Source organism: Manis javanica, chromosome 11 (assembly GCF_040802235.1).
Source record: "Manis javanica isolate MJ-LG chromosome 11, MJ_LKY, whole genome shotgun sequence".
Classification (NCBI taxonomy): domain Eukaryota; kingdom Metazoa; phylum Chordata; class Mammalia; order Pholidota; family Manidae; genus Manis; species Manis javanica.
In genome coordinates, this window is record NC_133166.1 from 46,889,518 (window position 1) to 46,917,473 (window position 27,956).

At 36.8% G+C, this 27,956-nt stretch overlaps 1 protein-coding gene across 2 annotated transcripts in view; it reads left to right on the forward strand.

Annotated features, from left to right (window-relative positions):
• ANO3 (anoctamin 3) overlaps positions 1 to 27,956 on the forward strand; it is a 258,609-nt gene that overhangs the window by 110,831 nt on the left and 119,822 nt on the right. For both annotated transcript variants that reach the window (XM_073216340.1, XM_073216341.1), the window contains one exon: positions 14,953 to 15,111. In XM_073216340.1, coding sequence (XP_073072441.1) covers positions 14,953 to 15,111 — 159 coding nt within the window. The remainder of the gene's footprint in view (positions 1 to 14,952; positions 15,112 to 27,956) is intronic.

Genomic DNA, 27,956 nt, shown 5'->3' on the forward strand with positions numbered 1-27,956 from the left:
TGAGGCACCAGATCCTACTGTATTAAAAGCCTGCCTGGTTGTAATTAAGAAAATAAAAATGCAAAAACTGTGGGCTCCTCAGGGGGAGGAGCTGTCCCCTCCCCAGGTTGTGGAGCACTCCATGTACCCAAGATGAGCTGGTGGACATAAGCTTCTAGTTTCAGCAGAAGCAGTCAGAACCTCTCCCTACATGGCTTTTGCATCTTTGGGAAATGGGGGTGGGAAACATTGTTATGTTGGCTTCTGAAATAGATAGATTGACTATCCTGATGACTCACCCTCCCTCCCACACCCCCACCCCCGGTAGTGATTGAAAAGTGCTCATCACACCTCAGGGAATCATGTGCTTCTGAATTGGCTAATAGCAGCATTCAGGGAAGTTTGGCCTAATCAGGGTGATTTACCATACTTACCCACTAGCTGGAAATTGTATGCAGAGCTCCAGCAGGTGTTATAGGAGTTGGGCATGAAAAATATCATGTATAATATGGACCCTCAGGGCCCTGATGAGTGGTTGTTCACCATAGGAATGAGAAATCTGGTGCTCCATAGAGCTCCCCTGATCTCTCTTTGGGTCTCTAGTGACTATTCTTGCCCCCACATAGGGCAACCCATAAGTGAGGCTACTCGTACTTTAGCAGATCTGGGGGAGGTTGAAACCATAAGAGCATGGAAGGAAGTACAGGCTGACTAAAAGGAGAGGTGCAAAGGGCCCCCTGAAGGTCTCAAGGACCCAGATGTAGGTTGATTTGATAAATGCCAGGGTAGTGAAAGAAAAACATGATGGGTAACCCAATAGGTTCTTGTTAGAACTATGGCATCAATTAAAGCCACAGCAGCAGTTCCAGCCACTGAGGCCCAGGACACAGAAGCTGGAGACAAAGCCCCATGACTGACCTGTGTCCCTGCAACACTTCCTTAGGAGACAGTACTCAGGCTTTTCCTGGACCCTCACCCCCAAAAGAGGATGATTTGGCATTGCAGTTCCACTGAGGTGGGGGTTTTGTCCCCCACCTTGGACAATGTGGTGGATACCGGCGGCCACATGTAAAATCAACAATTCATTGGTCCCTTGTGAATGTGTGTATCCTGTGCTGGTGGACACAGGAGCTCAATGTTCTCTGATTTATGGCAACACTGAGCATTTTCTTGGGACCCCTGCTGTGATAGACGTCTGTGGGGTAAGGAAATTAGAATGAAGAAAGCCCAAATCCAATGCCCACAAAGGAGTATATTGTGTACATTTCTTCCATCTCTGAATATATTTTGGGGGTTGATGTCCTATAGGGCCTGTGATTACAGACCACTGCAGGTGAGTTCAGACTGAGGGTATGTGTGGTAAAGGCAGTTCTGAAAGGACATGCTAAGGACCCACCTGTAGCTCTGCCTGTACCACAGTGGGTGACAAATAACTAAGCAATATAAATTGCTTGAGGAACACAAGGAAATTGGAGAAACTCTACAGGAGTTAGAGAAGGCAGATATCATAGAGCCCACTCATAGTCCTTTTAATTATCTGGTGTGGCCTGTGAAAAAGCCAGATGGCTCCTGGCTTATGACTGTGGACTACAGAAAATTGAATAAAGTCACACGCCCTTTGCATGCTGTTGTCTCCTCTCTAGCAGCCCTTATGGACACCCTCAGTCATGAACTAGGGATGTATCATTATGTTGTGGACCTTGCTAATGCTTTCTTCTCTATTGACATAGCACTGGCAAGTCAGAAACCGTTTGCCTTCATGTGGGAAGGCTGGCAGTAAGCATTCACTGTCTTCCCACAGGGATACTTCCACAGTCCCACCATTTGTCATGGACTTGTAGCCCAGGACTTGGCCACACGGAAGAAACCACAAATGGTGCAGCTGTATCACTACATTGATGATATTATGCTCACATCTGATTGTCTTGCAGATTTAGAAGGGGCAGTTCCTATACGGCTGCAACATCTACAGGAGAAAGGATAGGCTGTGAACAGCACAAAGTTTCAGGGAACTGGTTTGCCAGTAAGTTTTGGGGGGATTGTCTGGTCAGATAGTACTAAAGTTATCCCAGAAGCAGTCATATACAAGGTCTAGGCTTTTCCTAATCCTACCACTGTGGCAGTATTACAAGAGTTTTTGGGTTTTGGGGGGCTAATGGGGAGTGTCTATCCTGCGCTTGTCACAAATTCTGAAGCCCTTATACTGGTTGGTGTGAAAGGGCATCAGGTGGGACTGGGATGAGACACGTGCTGCTGGTTTTACTGCTGATAAGTGAGCATTTAAGGCCTTGAATGTGATGGACTCATCAAGGCCCTGTGAGCTAGATTTTCATGTAACCAAAGATGGTTATGGATGGGACCTTTGGCAGTGGCTTAAATGGATGCACCAACCTGTTGGAATCTGTTCACAGCTATGGAAAGGAGCAGAGGTCCAGTACACCTTGATAGGGAAGCAATTGCTACTGTGTACCATGTCTTGTTGGCTACAGAGCCCATTACCAGGACAGCTCCAACCAACGTAATAACCACCTATTCCATAGCATGGTGGATGCAAGAATGGACCCAAGGGCCATGGAGTTGTGTGACACAGATGCCTACACTGGCCAAATAGGGAGCATACTTAAAGCAACATAGTGCTTTCTCCAATAGCCCCTTAAGTGGAGAACTCCACAGCTTATTGATACCACTGACATATACCAGTGGAAAGCAGGAAGAACTTGCTTTTGAACCATTGGTAGCCAACAGTTCTTATCAGGAAGGAAAAGCCCCTATACCTGAAAATGCTTAGTATACAGATATCTCCAATCACAGGTAGCCCCCGAAGTGGAGGGCTGTGGCTTTCCATCCTAAGACTGAGACAATATGGATGGAAGACAGAAAAGGGAAGAGCAGTCAATGGGCTGAGTTGCAGGCAGTATGGCTTGTGATCACCCAGGAGCCCTCCCCCATAGTTGTCTGCACTGACAGCTGGGCCTCTGTCAGGGTTTGACCCTGTGGCTACTGACATGGTATCATACTAACTGGATAGTTGGCCACTGGCTCCTTTGGGGGCAAGAGTTGTAGCAAGACTTATGGGTCTCTGGTCAGAATAAGACAGTTACCATATATCATGTGACTTTCCATTTTCCTTTGGCATCCCCAGGGAACGATGAAGCAGACACATTGGTCCAGTGTGTTGGCTAGAAGGATACCTCCCTCTGATGTTGCCCAGTGGTTACACCAGCATTTGTTGCAAATAGGGCAAAAGATAATGTGGGGTGTAGCCCATTGGTGGGGCTTGCTGTTGACCTTTGAATAAGTCAGCAGAGCCCAGAAGGAGTGCCTTGTGTGCTCTAAGAGGGACTTATACCAAGTCCTACAGCAACATGGGACAGTATTAAAGGGCCAATACCCCTGTCAGGTGGCAGATAGACTATATTGGGCCTCTGCCCATATCAGAAGGATATCGGTACGTGATGACTTGTGTGGACACAGCTACTGAACTGTTGGTTGCTTTTCCTGCACATCATACAGATCAGCAAATGAACAAAAGGGGCCTAGAGCATCTCTTTGCAGCCTATGGCTGGCCGCAGGTGATTGAGAGCGATCAAGGCACCCACTTTACTGTACATGCATTACAAGAATAGGTGCAGCAATTAGGAATAAAGTAGAAGTTTCATATACCATATAACCCTACCAGGGCAGGCATGATAGAGAGGTACAATGTTTTATTGAAATCTGGCCTGAAGTCAGAGTCTAATAGTCTATGAGTCTGTTCAGTTCACTATGGACAGTGCTACGGCATTTGAATGCAAAGCCCCGAAAGGACCCTTGAGCCCTGTGGACATGCTAACACACACTGCTGCCTCTCCTCTACAACTGTACTGTATAAATCAAAGAGGAGTTATTGAAGTCAGGATATGACCAACAGAACAACATCCTGCTGCCAGCCCCAACTGCGTTAAACCCTGGACACTCTGTTGACGGGACATGGCCCTGTACATTTTGATGCATGGACTAGCCAGTACTGGCCCTTCTGGTACCTTGGAGAAAAGGCCTGGAAGCTGGGCTCCTACATGTTCTTGGAGTAACAGCAGAGTGTCCCCCCTAGATCTTGGTAGTGTACAGGAGGTAAGGGCATCATATGGGGAAGTTTTGTTTTATCTTTATGGCCCGTGCGTGCACCTCTCATAGCACTATATATTGCCCCATCTGTGACTCATTCAGAGAGGGGAGTGAAGGTCTGGTATACTAGACCAGGATGAGATCCCATTCCTGCCACTGTCCTGTCACAGGATCACTCTCTTGCATGCATCCTACCTGATACACCACATTTGCCTATGCTGGTGTCATTAAAACATGTATCTTATTGCCCTTAAAGTTATTTTCTTCTTTAGTCCCTGTGGCCTGGACCCACTGCCTGGCTGCAGCTGCCACATGATGATTGCTCTGAACTCCCTACCCATTCATCTGCTGGTGCATGTAGAATGTGCTGGCTGTAGAATTAATCTGCATGGGACTTTGAACATAGCTGAATCCTCTGGCTTGAGGATTATCATGATTTTATTGCTGTTGCTATTGTATGCTATTAGTCTGGTTAAAATGATCCAGTTTTCTCAACAGAGGCCATTGCAGAAGATGGGGAGCAAGTAGACTGTGAGGCAAGATTTCTGGAGGGGTGGGCTGTGAGTAAATTGCAGTATTTCCAAAAACTCTCATCTGGTTTTAGTTCATCTCCATCTCAATAGGTGTTTCCAAGGGGTGGAGAAAAGTAGTCTATCTCCATACCAATAGGTGATTATGGGGGGAGCGAGGGCATATTGGACTAGAGAGGTTGGGTGGGGTCTCTTTTTGCAACCAGGTCATGAGAGACACAGGCAAGCAGAAGTGGACGACTACTTGGAGGCAATGAAAAGGTTTCTCTCACTTTATTTCTCCCTTTGACTGATTTTGGCTTGAAAGGTAATTTTCCCTGGGCTAGGAACTTATTTTCCCCCTGGAGTGCAACGTTAATATTTTAGTACTCATTTATTCTTCTGATGGTTCTTCACCTATCTTTCCCAATCACTTCAATGTGTCTGAGACAAAGTAGGCACTACAAAAAGATTTGCTGAATGATAGATGCCTGTTTCTCCAGCTTGTAGCTCAAAGTAGTTAATGATTATATTAAATGTGTTTTTTTGTGTGTGTTTGTATGTATGTGTGTATGTGTTAATGAAAGATGAGTTTTAATAACCTGGCTTTCATAAGATGTGATTTGTTTCTATCCTTGTTTATTGATAATCTATGTTTTAATTGTCCCTACTGGAGCATGCTGGAAAAAGACTGCTGTGGGCAAATCCAGGTAATATTAGCCAGAAGATAAGCAGTGATGTATTGGCCTTCTAAATCATTCACAAAATTACAACTTTGTGTTTAGCTTCTAAACAGAGTATGTTATAAAAGATTTGCATCAATAGCAGAGAGCCAGTTTTTCTTCTTCCTGAGCTAATATTCTTACAACTCCTGCCTTCTTTTTATTTCTATTTTTAAGTGATAAATTATCTATTACATTTGCCATTTTAGAATACTGCAGCATTAAATAGAGATGCAGCTTTTCCATGCTAGGGATGACAGGAGCTAGCACAGCTCTGAACCTAAAATCAGACCATCAATCTACAATTCATACATCTGCTGCCTGGACCTCTTTCCCTCCTTCTCCTTGCTCAGAGCGCTCAAAGAGAGGAACTCACTGGCTGAATTTCAGATGCCCAAGATACAGCCACCTGGCCTCCTTAGAGCATTTCCTTTTTACCTTCCCACTGTCAAAACTCCAACCACGTGTCTCACTCAACTCTTGCTTTTTGCCAAAGGAAATAATAAACCCATATTAGATTGAAATAAAGCAAAGGCTTAGTGGCTTCCTATAGCTCCATGTTTGCAAAGGCATAGTTTTCAAAATAATTTTTAAGCTGCACCATAATAACTTAACCATTTTAATAGATACAACCTTAATTTATGTGTGTTAGAAAGAACATAAACCATACATTAAACTTGTTATTTTTAGGTTAACACTATTTTTCGAAGACAATTTTTTAAAAAAGAGTGCAACCCAAAGGAAAAAAAAATAGTAAATAAGTGGTCTGTGGCGATCAAAAATTGGATATTATATGATTAACATTTGAGAAACAATGTCATTTTCTATCTTCTTCAATCACTTCCCAATGACAGTTGTCATTAATCAAGCACCTAAAATGTCTGGTGCTCTTGAGAGTTATTTTACACACATCAACCACCATCTTCACAATTTTTCAGGGAAGTAAATAGTCCTTATTATTACCATTTTATTAAAAAAGATGCAGAAAACTTTATTAAGCATGTGTGTAGTAACAAGATAGAAAGTAGAAGTGGGGCTTCATCTTTGATACTCTACCTGCAAGTCATATTGTCTTCACAAAATATGAGGGCCTTTACTTCAGTTTCAAATGTAAGTATTGCTGTGTGTTGGTTTTTCATAAGTCTCTATAAAACAAAGATTAGTAAGGGAAAGGAAATGTTGCATACCCTCACTGATGCCCAGTTTTTAAATAAATTAAAATGGCCACCCTGTTAGCTTAGGTGAGGAGTTTCCAGAGTTTGGAGGATTTGCACTAAGAGATTCAGCTTTTTGCCAAGGCTTATCCAGGAGAGTTTAGTTTAGGGTCAGGAATCCCTAGAATTGGGAGAGTTCTGATATAGTCTTATCAGAGTTCTTAGCCTGGTGTCCAGGGAGCTTTAAGGGGTGGTCACACACGAGCTCCAGGGAATCCATGAATTCTCTGAGATTGTACACGTAATTATAAACATATATAAATATGTGTGTTTTTCTTGGGATACTACCTGTTGCTAAAGAAGGGTTTAAAAAACCACTAATTTGTCTTGACCTGTCGTCCTACAGCTTAGAAAAAGTAACCAACATTGTAGAAGCCCACATTAGTACAAACAGCCAGGGCCATAATCTTATAGGACACCTGTGGGGACCTCAGAGCATTCCTCTTCCTAGCTCTTCATAAATACTGAATTTCTAGCAGCACAGACAACTCTGGTACTGGAAAGAACTATGGTCATGGTTAAAGAGGCATTCATGTACTATGATATTTTTTCAGTGGCAACTTTCCAAAGTTTCCAACATGACCAGATTCATTTTTACTCTGGAAAGATTATTTGTAGCCAGTGTGATAAGCTCATCTGCTTTATGATATTAGCAAAAGCAGCCGTTTGATATTCCTTCAACCTCTTGCTGGGTCTCAAGAGAGGCTTATCTTACTGATAGAACTTTTAGGAAGAAGGAAGGAGAAACATAGAACTTCTGGATCATGAAAAATAATTTTCTGCAGACATGAGGACCACAGCCTAGGGCTCATCTTTTCTGCAGTAACCAAAACTTCCTCATCAGAACAAATCCACCTTGGTGTGAAGGTTATGGGAGATTTTATTCTCTGCCATCTTAGAGTATGTGATTGATGATAAACACCTAATAATCAGAAGAGTTTGCTTTGGAACATTGTGTGCATTTTCCTAATTTCCACATATGGTCAAGGACACTGGTGATACTAACCAGGTATTCATTGACAGAAACTCTGATCCCCTGATCTGAAGGTCTGCCCTTTCAAGTTAAATAATCAAGTGATACAGTAACCTTTGACCAGGGAAATGTTCTGGGCCATTCCTCTGTTTCAGAGATATTATTTTTTTCTGTTCTTTATTTTAACTTGACATTTTTATTTTCCACTTGCAAAACTTCAAATGAATGCATCCTGTCCTTGTATGATTTGACCTTTCTGTATTGAGCTTCCCAATCTTTCTAGTCATCTGCTTGCTTTTCATCTGCTATGAAACCAGAGCCTAAAGAAGGGAGTGTCTTAATACCTCAAGTACACTTACTACTGAGGTGTCCTAAAAATATCTTGGACAAACTGGGCTGTCTGGCTCACTCACCATTGTATCCCTGTCACTCAGCATATGGAGATGTGCTTCTATAAAAGCCCACATTTGCAGATCTTCAAAGGCTTTGGGGGTAAATGCCTAAATGCTCAGACATCCAGCTTCTCTTCATTTCTGATTTCTGCAGGTTCTGAACTTGACCTAGCAATTCCTCAATATTTGTGAATTCTTTGATACTTTTTAAGGTATCACTTTGCCTAATTTTTTGCATGTTTTCATAGTAAAGATTGCTCCATATAACTAGAAGCAGTGCAGCAATTTTTAGGAATATCTTTATTGGACTTGTGAGATTACCAATATTTTAAATCAGTTTCCTAAACATGTGTTGCAAATCATTAACTTCCCTTATTATGAACATTCCTTTTTTGTTTTGTTTTGAAAGCTTTGTAAGGGACCATATGCCATTCATGTTGATAAAGCAGTTCATTGATGTTACTGATTTTATCAAACTCTTTCCAAAGTTCATTTCCTCAAATATCTTAACAATGAATTGGTGTTTGTTTTGCATTGAAAATTTGATATTTCACTCTAAAAATCTATCTTCGTTCTCAAGCTTTTGGTAAATTGTTAAGTGTACTTTATTCCAACTGATCACTGGCATATGTAACCAAATAACTTCAGACCTGGTTAAAGTAGAATTTATATGAAAAGCTGTTTTAGGTGGCTAACATGGGACTTGACAGTGCTGACATATTTTCAGCACATGAGCTCTGAAGAGATCAGACACCCCTTTCATCTCATGGAATCCCTTCTGAATCACCAATGATCAAATATGACCAGTTTAATAACTCTGATGTACTTACGTTTTTAAAAAAATGATGATGTAGATATAAGTGTAGTTAACTGAAAGGAGTATACTGTCTAGTGGCCATGATTGAATTTGGAATTTTATTGTTTAAAGGCCTTACATTGCATTAACTATAGTGTGTATACCAATTTATGTTTCACAGAGTGCTTAACTCATTTAATTCTTAAAATAGTTATGTAACATTGTTATTGTCCCCATTATTCAGGTGAGGAAACTGAGAATTAAATCTCTAGCTGCTAAACAAATATGCAGTTCCAGATTGTTGATTTGAAAGGTTAATAGCATGCTTTTTAATTATTGTTTTTAAGAATACGTTAAGCATATTGAAAACTTATAATTAGACCATATTTAGCCATAGCAAGCTATGTCCAACACTGAATCTGAATTGCTTGCCATATTTGTTTCAGAACAAATTATTGCAGACAAAATTGAAGACTCCTATGTAACAATTCCTGTTTGTCTAATAGAATGGTGATTAGCTTTCTTGTAGTTTTATACTTTTACTTCACACATCACTTAACAATACTTGATACTTTTTATAAAAAAGGTTTATAAACTATATTTTTGCAGGTTTATAAACTATATAGAAATATGTAATGTATATTTTGTTTCTTTTTTAATAGTTCAACATCTCCTCATTAAATATTTAAGCAGAATGTATCACATTCCATTGTGTGACTACAAAACAAGTGGCATTAAAAGAATCACCACAGTTTATTCACTTTCTGGCTGATAGGAAGTTTTATTTATCTGGTATATGCGAAGTTATTTCCAACTTTCTGTTCCAGTTAATACAATGATGTTTCTTCTTTTGTTAAATGCTTTTAATATCTTTGTATTTTTCATTTTTTATCATTTTCCCTTTCTTACTAATTTAGAGAAGTCACTTTTTTGTATCCTGGAGACTAATTCTTTTTTGGTTATATTAATGAATAATATCTTCTGGTTAAAGCTTACCTTTTCATAGTCTTTATGATAACTTTTAAAGTACAAAGGTTTTATTTCAATTGCACTTGTATCATTGTTTTATCAACTGGTGTTGATGTTTTTTATGTTAAAAACAAACACAAACTTTCCTACCAAAATTATTAAAAAATCCTATTTTATCCTAAAAGTTAAAAAATTTTGATTTTCACATTTGTTTTTAATCTTTTGTTTTTCATATTTTGTGTGTGTATTGTAAGCATCTACTTTTTTTCCATGAAAATAAATTATATTCTTAGTGCCACTAATTGAATAGTCCACCCTATCCATGAAAAGTACATGAATTTGTAATTCCGTCTCAGTCATGGATGTATGTCTTTTTCTTGAATCTGTTCTGTGACTTATCTTGTCTATTCCTGCATGAATACTATGCTCCTTAGTTACTACAGAATTGTACTCAGTGTTGGTATTTTGAAGAGTAAGTCCACTCACCTGTTTTTTTTTCAAATTTTTCCTATTAAAGACACTTAGACCTTCCACATAAATATTAGGCTTAGCTTGTTAAGTTATATACATACACCTAAAGCTGTTAATATCTTAATTTAAATGATATCAACTTTATAGATAAATGTGGGATGTTGGGAATTTTTACAATATTGAGTCTTCCTGGGGGTGATCAGTTGCTTTTATATGTCACGGAGACAAATTTATCCATCCTTCTCTTTATGTGTCCTGTTTAAGAAATATTTACCTATTCTGAGTACCTGTGGTAGCTTCTAGGAGCTATATTTTTGTGCATTTCATAATCAATAATCCATCTATAATTGATATTTAGAGCCTTATTGAGATAAAATTCAGATATAATTCATCATCCTTTTAAAGTGTTGAGTGATTTTAGTATATTCATAGGGTTGTGCAACCATCACAATATAATTATTAAAAATTTTGTCTCCCCCTAAAGAAACCCTGTATCCATTAGCAGCAGCTTTCTGTTCCACCCTCTCCTCCAACCCTGGGAGATGATCAGTCTATATTCTATGTATATTTGCCTACGATTGACTTTGATATAATGAAATCACATAATATATGATCTTCTGTGAGTAGTTTCTTTTACTTTGTATGTTTTCAAAGTTCATGTATGTTATACCATGTGTTGACATTTAATAATTTTTGAATGTCAAATAATATCCCCTTGTATGGACAATACTTCATTTTGCTTTCGTGTTCATCATGTAGACATTTCTTTGTTTCCTCTTTTTTTGTAATTATGAATAATGCTGCTATGAATATTCATGTACAAATTTTTGTGTGAAATGTGTGTTTTCATTTCTCCTGGGTATACACGTAAGAGTGAAATTGATGATTTGGTAAGTCTATGTTTAATACTGTGAGTAATTGTCAAACTGTTTTCCAAAGCTTCTTCACTAGTTTACATCCCCTCTAGTGATCTACAAGGGTTCCAATTTCTCCATATACTTCCAATACCAGTTTAATTCTTGTCCTTTTAATAATGGTCACCATAATGGGTGAGAAGTGGTATTTCACTGTGGTTTTTACTTGCATTTCCATAAGAATTTTCATTATGTTGAGAATCTTTGAATGTTCTTGTTGGTCATTTTTGTATCTTCCTTGGATAAATCTCTCTTCAAATCCTCTATCCATTTTTTAACTGGGATATTTGTATTTCTGTCATTGAGCCATTTATATATTGTGGGTACTTATCAGATATATGGTTTTTAAATATTATCCCACACTATGGTTTGCTATTTCACGTTTTTAATGGCATTTTTTTGCTGCACAAAACTGTTTAATTTTTATATAGTTCCAGATGTTTATCTCTTTCTCTTTTGCTACCGTTGTGCTATTGGTGTTGTATTTAAGAAATAATTACCTAACCCAAGGTCCCAAATATTTAATTATATGTTTTAGTCTAATAATTTTATAGATTTATTCATTACATTTACATCTATGATCATTTTGAGTTAATTCTTGCATGGCTTAAGGTAGGGTTCAACTTATTTGCATGTGTATATACAGATGCCCTAGCACCATCCATTGAAAAGACCATTTTTCCCCATTAAATTGCCTTAACATTCTTGTTGAAAGTCAATTGACTATAAATGTATGTATTTATTTCTAGACTAGAATTAATGTTTGAATGCAGTTTAATGTAGGAATCAGATCATTTTTTTCATATGTATATACAATTCATCTCAATCAGCATCATTTATTAAAGAGCCCTTATTATCACTTTGAATGTTTTCCAGCTTTCACCAAGTTTTATTTTATAGCTTATTAATTATTTAGAAGCTTTATTTTTAAATGTTTAAATGTGTGTTTCCACTGATGTTATTTTTCCTCATGGATTTCTAGGTCCTACTGAGAGCAGCCGCATTATTGATTTGCCACCATGTGTTATGGTTTTCTAACTCTTTCTTTTTATGGGGAAGCTAGAGTTTAACATACTTTACTGCTAATTTCTCTATAAATTTCAAAATATGTTTTACTTTTTCTATCATTTCTAGCTGTTTTATTATGATAGTTTTGAAAGTATGTTGTTTGCCACATTGCTGTAATCACAGCCTTTGTTTTCTGTTTTTATGTCCTGCTTCTGAAACAGTCCTAGGAAGATTTTACATCTCTACATTTTGTCCTTCAGGCTTTACTTCAGTGGTCAAAAAAGAGTGCCACATTCCAAATACGTACTTTGTATTCCAGTTGATTGTGAAATTTGGTAACACTGACTTAGGTCAGAGATTCTTTTTCATTTTGAAATAAGAGAAGCCTTTGTGTCCTATTTCTTTTTCCTGTGTTAAAGGTGCTTACTCAGGTAGGAAGAAAACAGATCCCAAATGTCCTTCACAATTATCCCTGAAAAGTCCTTTGGAGCCCTCCAGGAAGTGAATTCAGCTGCCAGATACTTATGTGAGCATCCTTCTGTACAGAAATAAAAACCCTAGCCAGAGTTACTTGAAAAAAACCTGAGAGATCTTAGAAGAGAGCCTGTTGGAGAAATATTTGGGGAAAAGTATACACAAGGCTCCACTCTAAGTCAAGACAGGCACACTACTAAAGTTGGAAATAAGCATTTCCTGTGAACCAGTTGGTTAAACACCTGATAGAAATACATGCACATGTGTACTCCGACATACACATGAATGTTTATTATAGCTTTATTATAAATAGCAAATAGAATATGTCAACAGTCAAAGTATTGGTGAATGAACAATGAACATCCCACAAATATATATGTTAAGGAAAATATCTTTATAATATTCAATATCCTCATATATAAAAACTAGATTTAGGATAAAAGCAGGACTGCAACAATGAGGGAAGAGATCTTTTACTACAGGGTTTCTGGAACAATTGGATGGCCACATGGAAATAATAAATAAAATGTGACTCATATCACACCTCTTATGCAAAAAAATCAATTCCAGTGACTTTGACTCTAAATGTTAAAGAACAGACAATAAATCTTCTAGAAGATAACGGACAAGAAAGTTTCATGACCTTGGAATAGGGAGAATTTCTTAAACAGAAACAAAAACATGAACCATAAAAAAAAATCACTAAATCAGATTATTTTAAAATTAAAAAGTTTCTGCATATTTCAAAACACCATTAAAATAGTGAAAAGTCCAGGCACAGACAGACAATTGAAGTGTGAATATATAAGAATATCAAAGATCTATAGGTTATCCAGAATACCTATAGACAAACAAATCATTAGAAAAGGCATCAGCAATCATGGAAATGCAAATTAAAACCCTAATAAAGTACTATTAAGCAACCCTCCACCCAAATGGCTAAAATATAATAATAATATATGTATTTTTCAAAGACTGTAAAAATGTTAATTAAGGGGGAACTTAAATACTCCTGGTAGAGATTCAAACTGATTGAAATTAATATTGTTTACTATTATCTACCAAAGTTGAAAATAAACATTCCCAGTAAATCATCATTTTTTTCTCTGAGGTACATACTTGATAGAAATGATTCACATGTGTATTGCAAGATATGTACATGAATGTTTATTATAGCTTTATTTTATAACAGCCAAGACTGGAAACCACCTAAATAGCCATCATTAATAGAAAGCATAAATAAGTTTGTTGTATTCATATAATCTAACAATGAAAAACTAAAGCACAAATATATGGAAATTAGGGATGATTCACACCAATAATATTACGTGAAAGAAACCAAACACAAAGGATTATTTTCTGTATATTTACATTTACATAAGGTTTGAAAACAAGCAACTAAAAAAGAACATTTACGGATATATCCTGTAGTGTTAAAAGCTAAGGAAAAGTTGGGAAGTAGTGCCGTAAACAATAGTTAGGATTACCTGAAGTCAGATAAAATTGGATTCAAATATGGCACTTCAGTGATCTTGGGCCATAAACTGGTAAAACCTTCCTCCTAAGAAGAACCATCAGGAAAATCTGTTGATCAATAAAGTTGATTTTATTATAGTTACAGCAATTAAGAACACTACCTAGGTAATTTCAGCAATGTTTCAAATGAGTGAAGTTATGGAATAGTTTTCAAAGGATTCTAGGATTTGGGCTGGGTAATTTTTAAGATAATCCTTACAAGACCAGAATTTGGTGGAAAGGTGGGCAAAGTAAAAATAGCTTGGGTGGGAGGGCACAATGAATCAAAGTTCTTTAAGCAGTCTTGATGAGCAAGCGATTGTTCTGGATAAGAAAGCTGTTTTACTTGGATCACACACAGTCTCAGATTCTAAGAGCAAATATTTCTTGAAACAAGCAGCTCAGGAATTACTGTTTGGTTTAACGTTGTTGAACATGGGTTTAGGAAAATAACATCTGTTCTGAGTATTATTTAATATAGGAAATTATGTTTGTTTCAGTTCTCAGTATTTATTGTTTATACCTTAGTGTTTTTATCTTTGAAATGCAAGTTATATTAAATAAGATAAAACACTTATGTGTGGGCCTGATGTTGAGTAAATATTCAACATAGGTTAGCTGTTACTATTTTTATAGGGCCTTATTGAATAAAACACATGCCTTTTGATGCCAACAGCAGAGAACCCAGGTTTTGGTATGAGTCTGCCTAACTTCAGGTCCTGGAACATCATTTGGTAGCTGTTGCATATAAAATATTACAAACTTTATTTAATCATCTTTCCATATTTCATAATTGGAATGTAAAAAAATACATTTTTTTATATTAGATTGCCAGTATCCGAGCAGAAGTGAGTGAAACCAAAGTGTGTGTGCTCGCCTAACCCACACTTACAATCTTTGCTTTGTTTGCAGAATGACATGAATTACATAGCATCCAGTGGACTTCTATTCAAAGATGGCAAAAAGCGGATTGATTACATCCTGGTTTATAGAAAGTCAAATATACAATATGACAAGAGAAACACATTTGAAAAGAACCTCAGAGCAGAAGGCTTGATGTTGGAAAAGGAGGTAGGTGCTCTAATGATATTAGTTATATGATAGAATATGCTAGAGGAAATACCTCTTATGTTTTCATATGGAAAGTGTATAGCATATGGCTTTATAAAATGTATATTAATTTTCTCCCGAATGTAAGAGAAATACATACGTATAGTTCCAATTAAATATGTATTCCTTTTTTAGTTAAGCATTTCTTTAAATTGAAATATTTTTCAAAGGGCATAACCATTTTTACCATTTTAAAAATTGAGGAAGCAATGATTATGCTGATGTAAAGTATAAAACTTTATACAAATAAGAAATATTGAAAGTGTGCCAAACTGTTAATGTCTGGGTTTTAATATTAGAACTATAAATTATTTTCTTCCTAATCCATTTTCTTTTATGCTTCTTTTCCAGTCCTTATGTTTTTATACCAGTTTTATAATCACAGCAAAATTGAGAGGAAAATACAGAGATTTTCCACATACCCATTGCCCCAACACATGCATGGTTCCAGCTATTATCAACAACACCCCCAAGAGTAGTACATTTGATAAAATTGATGAACATACATGACTGCATCATTATCACCCAGAGTCCATAGTTAACATTATTGTTCACTCTGATGTCATACATACTGTGCATTTGGACAAATGTACAATTACATGTATCCACATTATAGTACCATACAAAGTATTTTCACTGCCCTAAAAATCCTAGTTGTTCCACTTATGCATCCCTCCACTACTTCCAATCTCTGACAACCACTAATCATTTACTATCTCTATAGTTTTGCCTTTTCCAGAATGTTATATAGTGGAATGATATGGTATGTAGATTTTTTAGATTGGCGTCTTTCACTGAGTAATGTGAATTTAAATTTCTTCTATGTCTCTTGATGCTTTATAACTCATGTGTTTTTAGCACTGCATAATATTCCATTGTCTGGATGTACCACACCTTATTTATGCATTCATCTCTGAAGAATTTCTTGATTGTTTCTAAGTTTTGGTAATTGTGACAAAGTCACTATAAACATATTTGGACAGGTTATTGTGTAGACATACATTCTCAGGTCCTCTGGGTAAATATCAAAAAGTGGATTGCCGGATCTTATGATAAGAGTATGTTCAATTTGGTAAGAAACCTCCAAACCGTATTTCAAAATGGCTGTACCATGTTGCACTCCCACCAATAATGAGTAAGAGAGAGTTCCTCCTGCTCCACTTCCTTACTATTTCTTGCTGCTTTTAGAATTCTGGATTCTGGCCATTCTAGTAGTTGTGTACCAGTATCTTATTTTTTTTTAAATTTACATTTCCCTGATCACATATGATGTGGAGCATCTTTTCATATGCTTATTACTATCTATTATTATTATTATCTGTACATCTTCTTTGGTGAGGTGTCTCTTAAAGCCTTTGGTCCCCTTTTTAAATTTGGTTGTTTTCTTACTGTTGATTTTAAGGGTTGTTTGTATATTTTGCATTCCAGTCTTTTATCAGATGTGGGTTTTTGTGTTATCATTAATCTACAATTACATGAAGAACATTGTTTACTAGGCTTCCCCCTACCCCACGTCCCCCCCACAAACCCCATTACAGTCACTATCCATCAGCATAGTAAGATGTTGTAGAATCACTACTTGTCTTCTCTGTGTTGCACAACCGTCCCCTTTCCCCCATCCCCCACATTATACATGCTAATCATAATACCCCCTTTCTTCTTTCCCACCCTTATCCCTCCCTGCCCTCCCATTCTCCCCAGTATCTTTCTTTTTGGTAACTGTTAGTCCATTCTTGGGTTCTGTGCTTCTGCTGCTGTTTTGTTCCTTCAGTTTTTCTTTTGTTCTTACACTCCACAGATGAGTGAAATCATTTGGTATTTGTCTTTCTCCGCTTGGCTTATTTCACTGAGCATAATACCCTCTAGCTCCATCCATGTTGTTGCAAATGGTAGGATTTGTTTTCTTCATATGGCTGAATAATATTCCATTGTGTATATGTACCACATCTTCTTTATCCATTCATCTACTGATGGACACTTAGGTTGCTTCCATTTCTTGGCTATTGTAAATAGTGCAGCGATAAACACAGGGGTGCATCTGTCTTTTTCAAACTGGAGTGCTGCATTCTTGCAGTAAATTCCTAGAAGTGGAATTCCTGGGTCAAATGGTAAGTCTATTCTGAGCATTTTGAGGAACTTGCATATTGCTTTCCACAATGGTTGAACTAATTTACATTCCCATCAGCAGTGTAGGAGGGTTCCCCTTTCTCCACAACCTCACCAACATTAGTTGTTGTTTGTCTTTTGGATGGTAGCCATCCTTACTGGTGTGAGGTGATATCTCATTGTGGTTTTAATTTGTATTTCTCTGATAACTAGCGATGTGGAGCATCTTTTCATGTGTTTGTTGGCCATCTAAATTTATTCTTTGGAGAACTGCCTGTTCAGCTCCTCTGCCCATTTTTTAATTGGATTATTTGCTTTTTGTTTGTTGAGGTGCATGAGCTCTTTATATATTTTGAATGTCAAGCCTTTATTGGATCTGTCATTTACAAATATGTTCTCCCATACTGTAGGGTACCTTTTTGTTCTATTGATGGTGTCCTTTGCTGTACAGAAGCTTTTCAGCTTGATATAGTCCCCCTTGTGCATTTTTGCTTTTGTTTTCCTTGCCAGGGAAGATATGTTCAAGAAGAGGTCACTCATGTTTATGTCCAAGAGCTTTTTGCCTATGTTTTTTTCTAAGAGTATTATGGTTTCATGACTTACATTCAGGTCTTTGATCCATTTTGAATTTACTTTTTGTGTACGGGGTTAGACAGTGATGCAGTTTCATTCTCCTGCATGTAGCTGTCCAGTTTTGCCAGCACCATCTGTTGAAGAGACTGTCATTTCCCCATTGTATGTCCATGGCTCCTTTATCAAATATTAATTGACCATATATGTTTTGGTTAATGTCTGGAGTCTCTGATCTGTTCCACTGGTCTGTGGCTCTGTTCTTGTGCCAGTACCAAAGTACCAAATTGTCTTGATTACTACGGCTTTGTAGTAGAGCTTGAAGTTGGGGAGCGAGATCCCCGCAACTTTATTCTTCCTTCTCAGGATTGCTTTGGCTATTCGGGGTCTTTGACAGTTCCATATGTATTTTTGAACTTTTTGTTCCAGTTCATTGAAGAATGCTGTTGGTAATTTGATAGGGATTGCATCGAATCTGTATATTGCTTTGGGCAGGATGGCCATTTTGATGATATTAATTCTTCCTAGCCAGGAGCATGGGATGAGTTTCCATTTGTTAGTGACCTCTTTAATTTCTCTTAAGAGTGTCTTGTAGTTTTCAGGATATTTCAGGTCTTTCACTTCCTTGGTTAGGTTTATTCCTAGGTATTTTATTCTTTTTGATGCAATTGTGAATGGAATTGTTTTCCTGATTTCTTTCTATTGGTTCATTGTTAGTGTATAGGAAAGCCACAGATTTCTGAGTGTTAATTTTGTATCCTGCAACTTTGCTGTATTCTGATATCAGTTCTAGTAGTTTTGGAGTGGAGTCTTTAGGGTTTTTTATGTACAATATCATGTCATCTGCAAATAGTGACAGTTTAACTTCTTCTTTACCAATCTGGATTCCTTGTATTTCTTTGTATTGTCTAATTGCCATGGCTAGGACCTCTAGTACTATGTTAAATAACAGTGCAGAGAGTAGGCATCCCAGTTTTGTTCCCAATCTCAGAGGAAAAGCTTTCAGCTTCTTGCTGTTCAGTATGATGTTGGCTGTGGGCTTAACATATATGGCGTTTATTATGTTGAGGTACTTGACTTCTATACCTATTTTGCTGAGAGTTTTTATCATGAATGGATGTTGAATTTTGTCAAATTCTTTTTCAGCATCTATGGAGATGATCATGTGGTTTTCATCTTTCTTTTTGTTGATGTGGTGGATGATGTTAATGGATTTTCAAATGTTGTACCATCCTTGCATCCCTGGGATGAATCCCACTTGGTCATGGTGTATGATCCTTTTGATGTATTTTTGTATTCGGTTTGCTAATATTTTACTGAGTATTTTTGCATCTACATTCATCAGGGATATTGGTCTGTAATTTTCTTTTTTGGTGGAGTCTTTGCATGGTTTTGGAATTAGGATGATGTTGTCTTCAGAGAATGAGTTTGGGAGTATACCCTCCTCTTCAATTTTCAGAAAACTTTAAGGAGAATGGGTATTACATCTTCTGTGTATGTCTGATAATATTCTGAGGTAAAGCCCTCTGGCCTGGGGTTTTTTTCCTTGGGTAGTTTTTTGATTACAGCTTCATTTTCTTTGCTGGTACTTAGTTTGTTTAGATTTTGTTTCTTCCTTGGTCAGTCTTGGGAGATTGTATTTTTCTAGGAAGTTGTCCATTTCTTCTAGGTTTTCCAGCTTCTTAGCATATAGGTTTTATAGTAGTCTCTAATAATTCTTTGTATCTCTGTTGGGTCCGTCATGATGTTTCCTTTCTTGTTTCTGATTCTGTTGATGTGTGTTGATTCTCTTTTTCTCTTAATAAGCTAGAGGCTTATCTATTTTGTTTATTTTCTCAAAGAACTAGCTCTTGGTTTCATTGATTTTTTCTATTGTTTCATTCTTCTCAATTTTGTTTATTTCTACTCTGATCTTTATTATGTCCCTCTTTCTGCTGACCTTAGGCCTCATTTGGTCTTCTGTTTCCAATTTTGATAATTGTGATGTTAGACTATTCATTTGGGTTTGTCCTTCCTTCTTTAAGTGTGCCTGGATTGCTATATACTTTCCTCTTAAGACTGCTTTTGCTGCATCCAACAGAAGTTGGGGCTTTGTGTTGTTGTTGTCATTTATTTCCATATATTGCTGGATCTCCATTTTAATTTGGTCATTGATCCATTGACTATTTAGAAGCATGTTGTTAAGCCTCCATGTGTTTGTGAGCCTTTTTGCTTTCTTTGTACAATTTATTTCTAGCTTTATACCTTTGTGATCTGAAAAGTTGGTTGGTAGAATTTCATTCCTTTTGAATTTACTGAGGCTCTTTTTGTGGCCTAGTATGTGGTCTATTCTGGAGAATGTTCCATGTGCACTTGAGAAGAATGTGTATCCTGTTGCTTTTGGGTGAAGAGTTCTATAGATGTCTATTAGGTCCATCTGTTCTAGTGTGTTGTTCAGTGCCTCTGTGTCCTTACTTATTTTCTGTCTGGTGGATCTGTGCTTTGGAGTGAGTGGTGTGTTCAAGTCTCCTAAAATGAATGCATTGCATTCTATTTCCTCCTTTAGTTCTGTTAGTATTTGTTTCACATATGCTGGTGCTCCTTTGTTGGGTGCATATATACTTACAATGGTTATATCTTCTTTTGGGACTGTGCCCTTTATCATTATGTAATATCCTTCTTTATCTCTTGTTACTTTCTTTGTTTTGAAGTCTATTTTGTCTGATACCATTACTGCAACACCTGCTTTTTTCTCCCTATTGTTTTCATGAAATATCTTTTTCCATCCCTTGACTTTTAGTCTGTGCATGTCTTTGGGTTTGAGGTGAGTATCTTATAAGCAGCATATAGATGGGTCTTGTTTTTTTTATCCATTCAGCGACTCTTTGTCTTTTGATTGGTGCATTCAGTCTATTTACATTTAGGGTGATTATTGATAGGTATGTACTTATTTCCATTGCAGTCTTTAGATTCGTGGTTACCAAAGGTTCCAGGTTACTTTCCTTACTATCTAAGAGTCTAACTTAACTCACTTAGTATGCTGTTACAAACACAATCTAAAGGTTCTTTTCTATTTCTCCTCCTTTTTCTTCCTCCTTCATTCTTTATATATTTGGTATCAAATTCTGTACTTTTTGTCTATACCTTGATTGACTTTGGGGATAGTCAATTTAATTTTGTATTTGCCTCACAATCAACTGCTTCATCCTCCCTAACATGGTTTTACTACCTCTGGTGACAGCTATCCAACCCTAAGAACACTTCCATCTATAGCAGTCCCTCCAAAATAGACTGCAGAGATGGTTTTTGGGAGGTAAACTCTCGAAGCTTTTGCTTATCTGGAAATTGTTTAATCCCTCCTTCAAATTTAAATCATAATCTTGCCAGATAAAGTAATCTTGGTTCCAGGCCCTTCTGCTTCATGCCATTAAATACATCATGCCACTCCCTTCTGGCCTGTAAGGTTTCTGCTGAGAAGTCTGATGATTGCCTGATGGGCTTTCCTTTGTATATGATCTTATTTCTGCCTCTGGCTGGTTTTAACAGTCTGTCCTTATCCTTGATCTTTCCTATTTTAATTACTAAGTGTCTTGGTGTTGTCTTCTTTGGGTCCCTTGTTTTGGGAGATCTGTTGATCTCCATGGCCTGAGAGACTTTCTCCTTCCCCAGATTGGGGAAGTTTTCAGCAATTACCTCCTCAAAGATACTTTCTATCCCTTTCTCTCTCTCTTCTTCTTCTGGTATCCCTATCATGCGAATATTGTTGTGCTTGGATTGGTCACACAGTACTCTCAATATTCTTTCATTTTTAGAGATCCTTTTTTCTCTCTGTGCCTCAGCTTCTTTGTATTCCTCTTCTCTAGTTTCTATTTCATTTATTGTCTCCTCCACCGTATCCAACCTGCTTTTAATACCCTCCATCATGTTCTTCAACGATTGGATCTCCAATCTGAATTCATTCCTGAGTCTTCGATGTCTTTCTGTACCTCCATTAGAATGTTGATGATTTTTATTTTGAACTCCCTTTCAGGAAGAGTCACAAGGTCCATATTATTTAAATCTTTCTCAGGAGTTGTATTAACAATTTTACTCTGGACAAGGTTCCTTTGGCATTTCATGTTTGTATATGGCGCCCTCTAGTGTCCAGAAGCTCTATTCTGGAGCTGCTCAGTCCCTGAAGCAATGTCGGGGTTCGCAGGCGAGCGGTACTGGTGGCTGCAGGGATGAAAGAGTTAATCCCCACCTCCTGGCTGCTGTGCCTGTCTCCACTGCCTGAGCCAGTGGGCCGGTCACACAGGTATATTTTTGTCCCAGAGCAGCCAGATATGGATCCCTGCTTTCCACAAGCAGACAGAATCTCAGTCTCCCCAAGAACTCTGCCTCTATTAACTTTCCATCCCGGTAGTCATGCAAGTCTCATGAAAGCACCATGAAATGTAGGTTTTTGCTCCCAGAGCAGATCTCCGGAGCTAGGTATTCAGCAGTCCCAAGCCTTCCACTCCCTCCCTGCTCTGTTTCTCTTCCTCCCTCCGGTGAGCTGGGGTGGGGGAGGGGCTTAGTTCCTGTGGAGCCACAGCTCTGGTACTTACCCCGTTTGCTGAGGTCTGCTCTTTTCTCCAGGTGTATGCAGTGTGATGCCATCCTCTTTCCTGTTGCTCTCTCAGGATTAGTTGCGCCAATTAAATTTTCTATTTGTATCCAGTTTTAGGAGGAAGCCTCTGTCTCTCCTCTCATGCCGCCATCTTTAATCTCCAGATGTGTTTTTTGCAAATATTTTCCATGGTCTGTTGCTTGTCTTCTCATTCTCTTGACACTGTCTTTTGCAGAGAAGTTTTTAATTTCAATGAAGTCCTACCTATCAATTGTTTCTTTTATTGACCATGCCTTTGCTGTTGTATTTTAAAAGGCATCACCATACCCAAGGTCACATTCCAGGAGTGTTTTTGTTTGTTTGTTTGTTTGGTAGTTTTTTGTTGTTGTTGTTTTTGTTCACTTGTTTGAATTTTCTGCATAATGATCATGTCTTCTTCAAACAAAGAATTTTATTTCCTCCTTGCCAATATGTGTCTCTTTTATGTCCTTTCTGTGTTACACTATATTAGTAATAACTTCTAGTGTGTTGTTGAAAAGGAATGGTGAGGGGGCATTCTTGTTTTGTTCCTGATGTTAGTGGGAAAGCATCTAGTTTCTCACCATTAAGTCCAATGTTAGCTCTAGGTTTTCTGTAAATATTCTCTATCAAGTTGAGGATATCCCCTTCTATTCCTACTTTACTTAGAGTGTTTGCCATGAATAGGTGTTGTATTTTGTTACCTATCTTTATGAATCTATTGATATGATCACATTTTTTTTTCCTTTTTAGCCTGTTGATATAATTTCCAATAGCTGAGTTAACCTTGCAGGATTAATCTCATATGGTTGTAGTGTATAATTATTTTTATACATTGTTGGATTCTGTTTTGCTAATATTTTGTTGAAGATTTTTATATTCATGTTCCTGAGAGATATTCATCTATAGTTTTGTTTTCTTGGAGTATCTTTGTATGGTTTAGGTATTAGGGTAATGCTGCTTCATAGAAGGAGTTAAGAAATATTACTTCTGCTTCTATACTCTGAAAGAAGTTGTACAGAATTAGTTCAATTTCTTTCTCAAATATTTGGTAGAAATCATCAGTGTACTCATCTGGGTATGATGCTTTCTATTTAATGATTGATTCAATTTACTTTGTAGATATAGACCTATTCAGATTGTATATTTCTTTTTGTGAGTGTTTTGGAAGATTGTTTATTTAAAGGAACAGCCCATTTTTATCTGGGTTATCAAATGTGAGCATAGAGTTGTTCATTATATTCTTCTTATAACCTTTTTACTTCCATAGAATCTGTAGTGATGTTTCCTCTTTCATTTATGATATTGGTAATTTGTCTCTCTCAATTTATTCCTAGTAGTTTGGCTACAGCTTATTGATTTATTTAAATTTTCAAAGGTTTCATTGTTTTGTTCTATTTTTTTCTATTGAGTTCCTATTTTCAATTTAATGGATTTGTACTCTAATTCTCATATTTTTCTTCTGCTATTCTGGGTTTAATTTTCTCTTCTTTTTCAAGTTTCCTAAGAAGGAAGCTTATGTTACTAGGTCTCTTCTTTTCTAATATATTCATACAGTGCTATGAATTTCCCTCTAAGTACTGCTTTCACTGTGGTTAAGTTCTGACTAGTTTAAATTTGAATAAATCCTGTTTTCATTTTCATTTAGATCAATTTTTTTTTCTCTTGAGATTTCTTCTCCATGTTGTTATAACTCCACATATTTTGGATTTTCCAGTTATGTTTTTGATGTTGATTTCTAGTTTAATTCCATTATGGTCTGAGAGCAGACATTGTACTTCTATTCTTTTAAATTTGTTAAGATGTTGTTTATGGCCAAGAATACCATGTTTCCTGGTGAACAATCCATGTGAGTTTGAAAAAAAACGTGTATTTTGTTGTTATTGGATGAAATAATCTATAGATGTCAATTATATCCAGTTGATTGATGGTATTGTTGAGTTCAGCCATGTCTTACTGTTTTTCTGCCTTCTGGATCTGCCTATTTTTGATAGAGGTACATTGATGTCTCCAACTATGATAGTGGATTCATCTGTTTCTCCTTTAAGTTTTCTTAGTTTTTGCCTTACATATTTTGACACTCTGTTATCAAGTGCATGCACTAAGGATTGTTATGTCTTCTTGGAGAACTGACCCCTTTGATATTACACCATGCCTTTTGATAAGTAGAGTACAAGCTGTTTGGCTCCAGTGAGTAAAGTAGGCCATATCCCTGCCTTCACTGAACTTATATTCTGTGTAAGAGTTAGCCATTAAAATTATTTAACTGTAAAAGAGGTATGACTTGTTTCACAGTCTCCATCTAGCATTCTTGCAGAAAGTCCAGATTCTTTATTAAGTCTATCTCTCCCTTCTCCATGTACATTTTTCCCAAGAATAATATTGGATATTATTCATCCAGAAAGGACCCTATTCTACTTTTATAAGTAAGTTCATTTATTCTTGAGCATTCAGTCATCAGTCACTGCCAAATGATGTTTTTTTTTTTGTTTTGTTTTGTTTCATTTTTTGTTTAGATTGGCTAGCACCAGAACAGTGTCTGTATGTGTACTATTCTTTTCAAACACAGAGGTTTTTGTTTTTATTCTTTCTGTGTTCCACAGTTACAGCTCTTTCACATTCACATGCCTTGGATTTGGTCCCCACAGTTCAATAAAGTACCAGGACAGCTTGCCAGGAGGTGTATTTAAATTATAACTGCACATTTCACTTTCATTGGAATCGACCACCCCCGCAAACTATCCATGGTATTGAGCACAAATTACCAGTTGCTGCTATATCTTTTCTCAAATTTACCTCCAATCAGTGTAAATGATTTATTTTCCTGACAATGGAAAACCTTAAGGCTCCTCCAGTTCTCCAGTATAGATGTTACTTGTTTTGAAGTAGAACTAGGGATTTGAATATCTTCCCTCCAAAAATGGCCTTTTGAAATTTGATTCATAACTAAGGAACTCTACCTATCCAAGTAAGGGAAATATTGCAAATTAAAAAGAAAAAAATCTTGTTATACTTTTTTCTACTGACTAATACTTGTTAATACTAATACATAACTAAGAGTCGGATAGTTAAGTGGTTTTGCAGAATACAGCTATCCTGACTGAAAGGTGATTCCAATCTCTACTTATTTACACAATGTCTAAACTTCTCCCTTACAAAGATACCCTTTATAATTTCAAACTGTGATAAGTGACTTTGAAAGAAAAGTAAATGGTTCTAGGATGGCTTTTATCAAAGGCAGCAATCTGTTCTGGAGCATGAGAGAAGAAGACCAGAATTTAAAGAATAAGTGAAATTGAAGAAATAAACTTTGAATTGAGATTTGAAAAATGAGTAGTAAAAGTAGTCAAATAAAGGGGCTAGATATGGTTTTCAATGTTGGCTGCACATTAAAATCACCTGGGTTGCTTTTAAATTGCTGATGATAAATTCCACCTTAGGGTGACTCAACTGAATACCAGGATAATGGTGGGAGGAAGGATACTGGTAATTTTCAATACCAGAAAAAATAAGTTACTAGATTAGGTGGGAAAGAATGGCTAGGGTGAAATAATTCTGTTTTGATGTTTAAGACTTGATGATTTTCTTAAGAAAAATAGGAAGCTACTGAATAATTTTCAGCAGAATAGCATAACAATATTTTTTAAAAGGTACATTTATTGCTGAAAAGTGTATAGATTTGATGAGCAAGACTGAATACACAGATATCATGAGTAGCATTAGAAATAGAAATAAATAAATAGATTTGTTAAATATGTAACTTAAAGTATAGATGCTTCATTTGGATTTGGTAAAAGAAGAAAAGATCTCAAGAGAACTTGGGCTTGTGGCTACAGAAATGTTTTTATTCATTCAAGGAGCATAAATGAAGCACTTATTGTATGGCACATTTGTGGAATACACAGGAACCAAGATAAAAATGGGCTATTTTCTCATGTGAGGAGAGAAATCTTAAGCAGACAATTAAAATGGCACTGTTAAGAATGTTACCCCAAAATTAGAATAGTGTTCTATAGAGGAGTGTGACTAGGTAGCTAGGTAGCTATGTTAGTATGTGTGATATGAATGAAAAGAAATCTTTCATGGGAAGATAAGGAGGTAGAATACTTTCTGCAGAACGAACAGCTGATGTAAAACTAGTGTTTATCAGAGGTGAGCTGATTTGGGGAGGAAATTGGGATGGGATTTTGGGAATGAAGACCATAAACTAGTATTGAATACCTTTGAGAAATACAACTAGAAATGTTTGAAATTTGTGTCTAGAGCCCAAATAAGGAGTCTGAACTGAAGGTAAATGCTTTAGTCTTTAGAAAATAGGTGGTAATATAAGCCATGTATTAGGACAAAATCACTAGAGAAAATGAGAAAAAAAAATGAGCCTATGAACGAGCCTGTAAAAGGTAAGAGAGGCAATCAGACACTTGGGAGGAGTGGGTAGAAGGGGCAGGGATGAGGAGTCACAGGAAAGAGTGGTTACCAGAGTGAAACAGTGCTGAGAAGTCAAGTAAGACAGGAAGACCCATTCAGTTGAAGAATGTGGAGATCTTTAGTGGAAGTGATGAGAATCATTTCTCTGAGGAGATGGCTTGTAAGCTAGATGGGCAAGAGTTGAGGAGTAACTAGATAATGGAAAATAGAGGCAGCAGCATATGTAATCAACTTACTCTGTGAATGAGAGGATGAAGAGTAATAGCCAGAGAGGGAAGGGAAGTCTTGTGAGATTTCATTTCCTTCTTTCTTTCTTTTCCCTTATATGAGATGTTTAAATGATGAGGAAGATCCAAGAGAGAAGGTTGAAGGAAAGCAGGGAGTGGGAGAAGGGAGGGAGAGGAAAGGGAAGCAAGAAGGTAAGGAAACAGAAGACAGATGAGATTTCCAAAAGCAAAAAGGCCTTTGGAGAAGAGAGAGGGAACATCTAGTATGCAGAATACCAAGTATAATGTCAAAGAATATCAAGATTCCTGAATTGTCTTTTAAAGTTAATTTTTTATTTTACTTGCCAAATATATTTTTACAAAGGGGTTATCTTTAGTCATATTCCTAATCTAAGTGTAATGACATTAATTTTTTAAATGGTTGAATTAAGACTAGATTAATTATCTCAGGTATATAAAATCAACCTGCTATGTCAAACACAGTTTAAGTGAACAAAATGTTTCCATAATAAGCATTCTAACATTATATTATTAAAAGAAACATCATCTTAAGATTTTAAATCGAGATTTCTAGCACCATTTATATTGTTTTCTATTGCTGCTTAACAAATCACCACAATTTAGTAACTTAAAATATAGGCTATTTATTAGCACACAGTTTTGTAGTTTGGGCATGGCATGTCTGGGCTCTGCTCAATTTCTCACAAGACTTAAATCAATGTACTGGTCAGGCTGCATTCACACCAGGAACTAAAGGTAGACTTTCAAGTTGTGTCATTGTAGCAAGATTCATTTCCTTGTGGTTGTAGGTCTGAGGTCCTATTTCCTTGCTGGCTGTCAGGCAGGGACTGTTCTCAGCATCTAGAGGGTATTCTCATTCCCTGCCA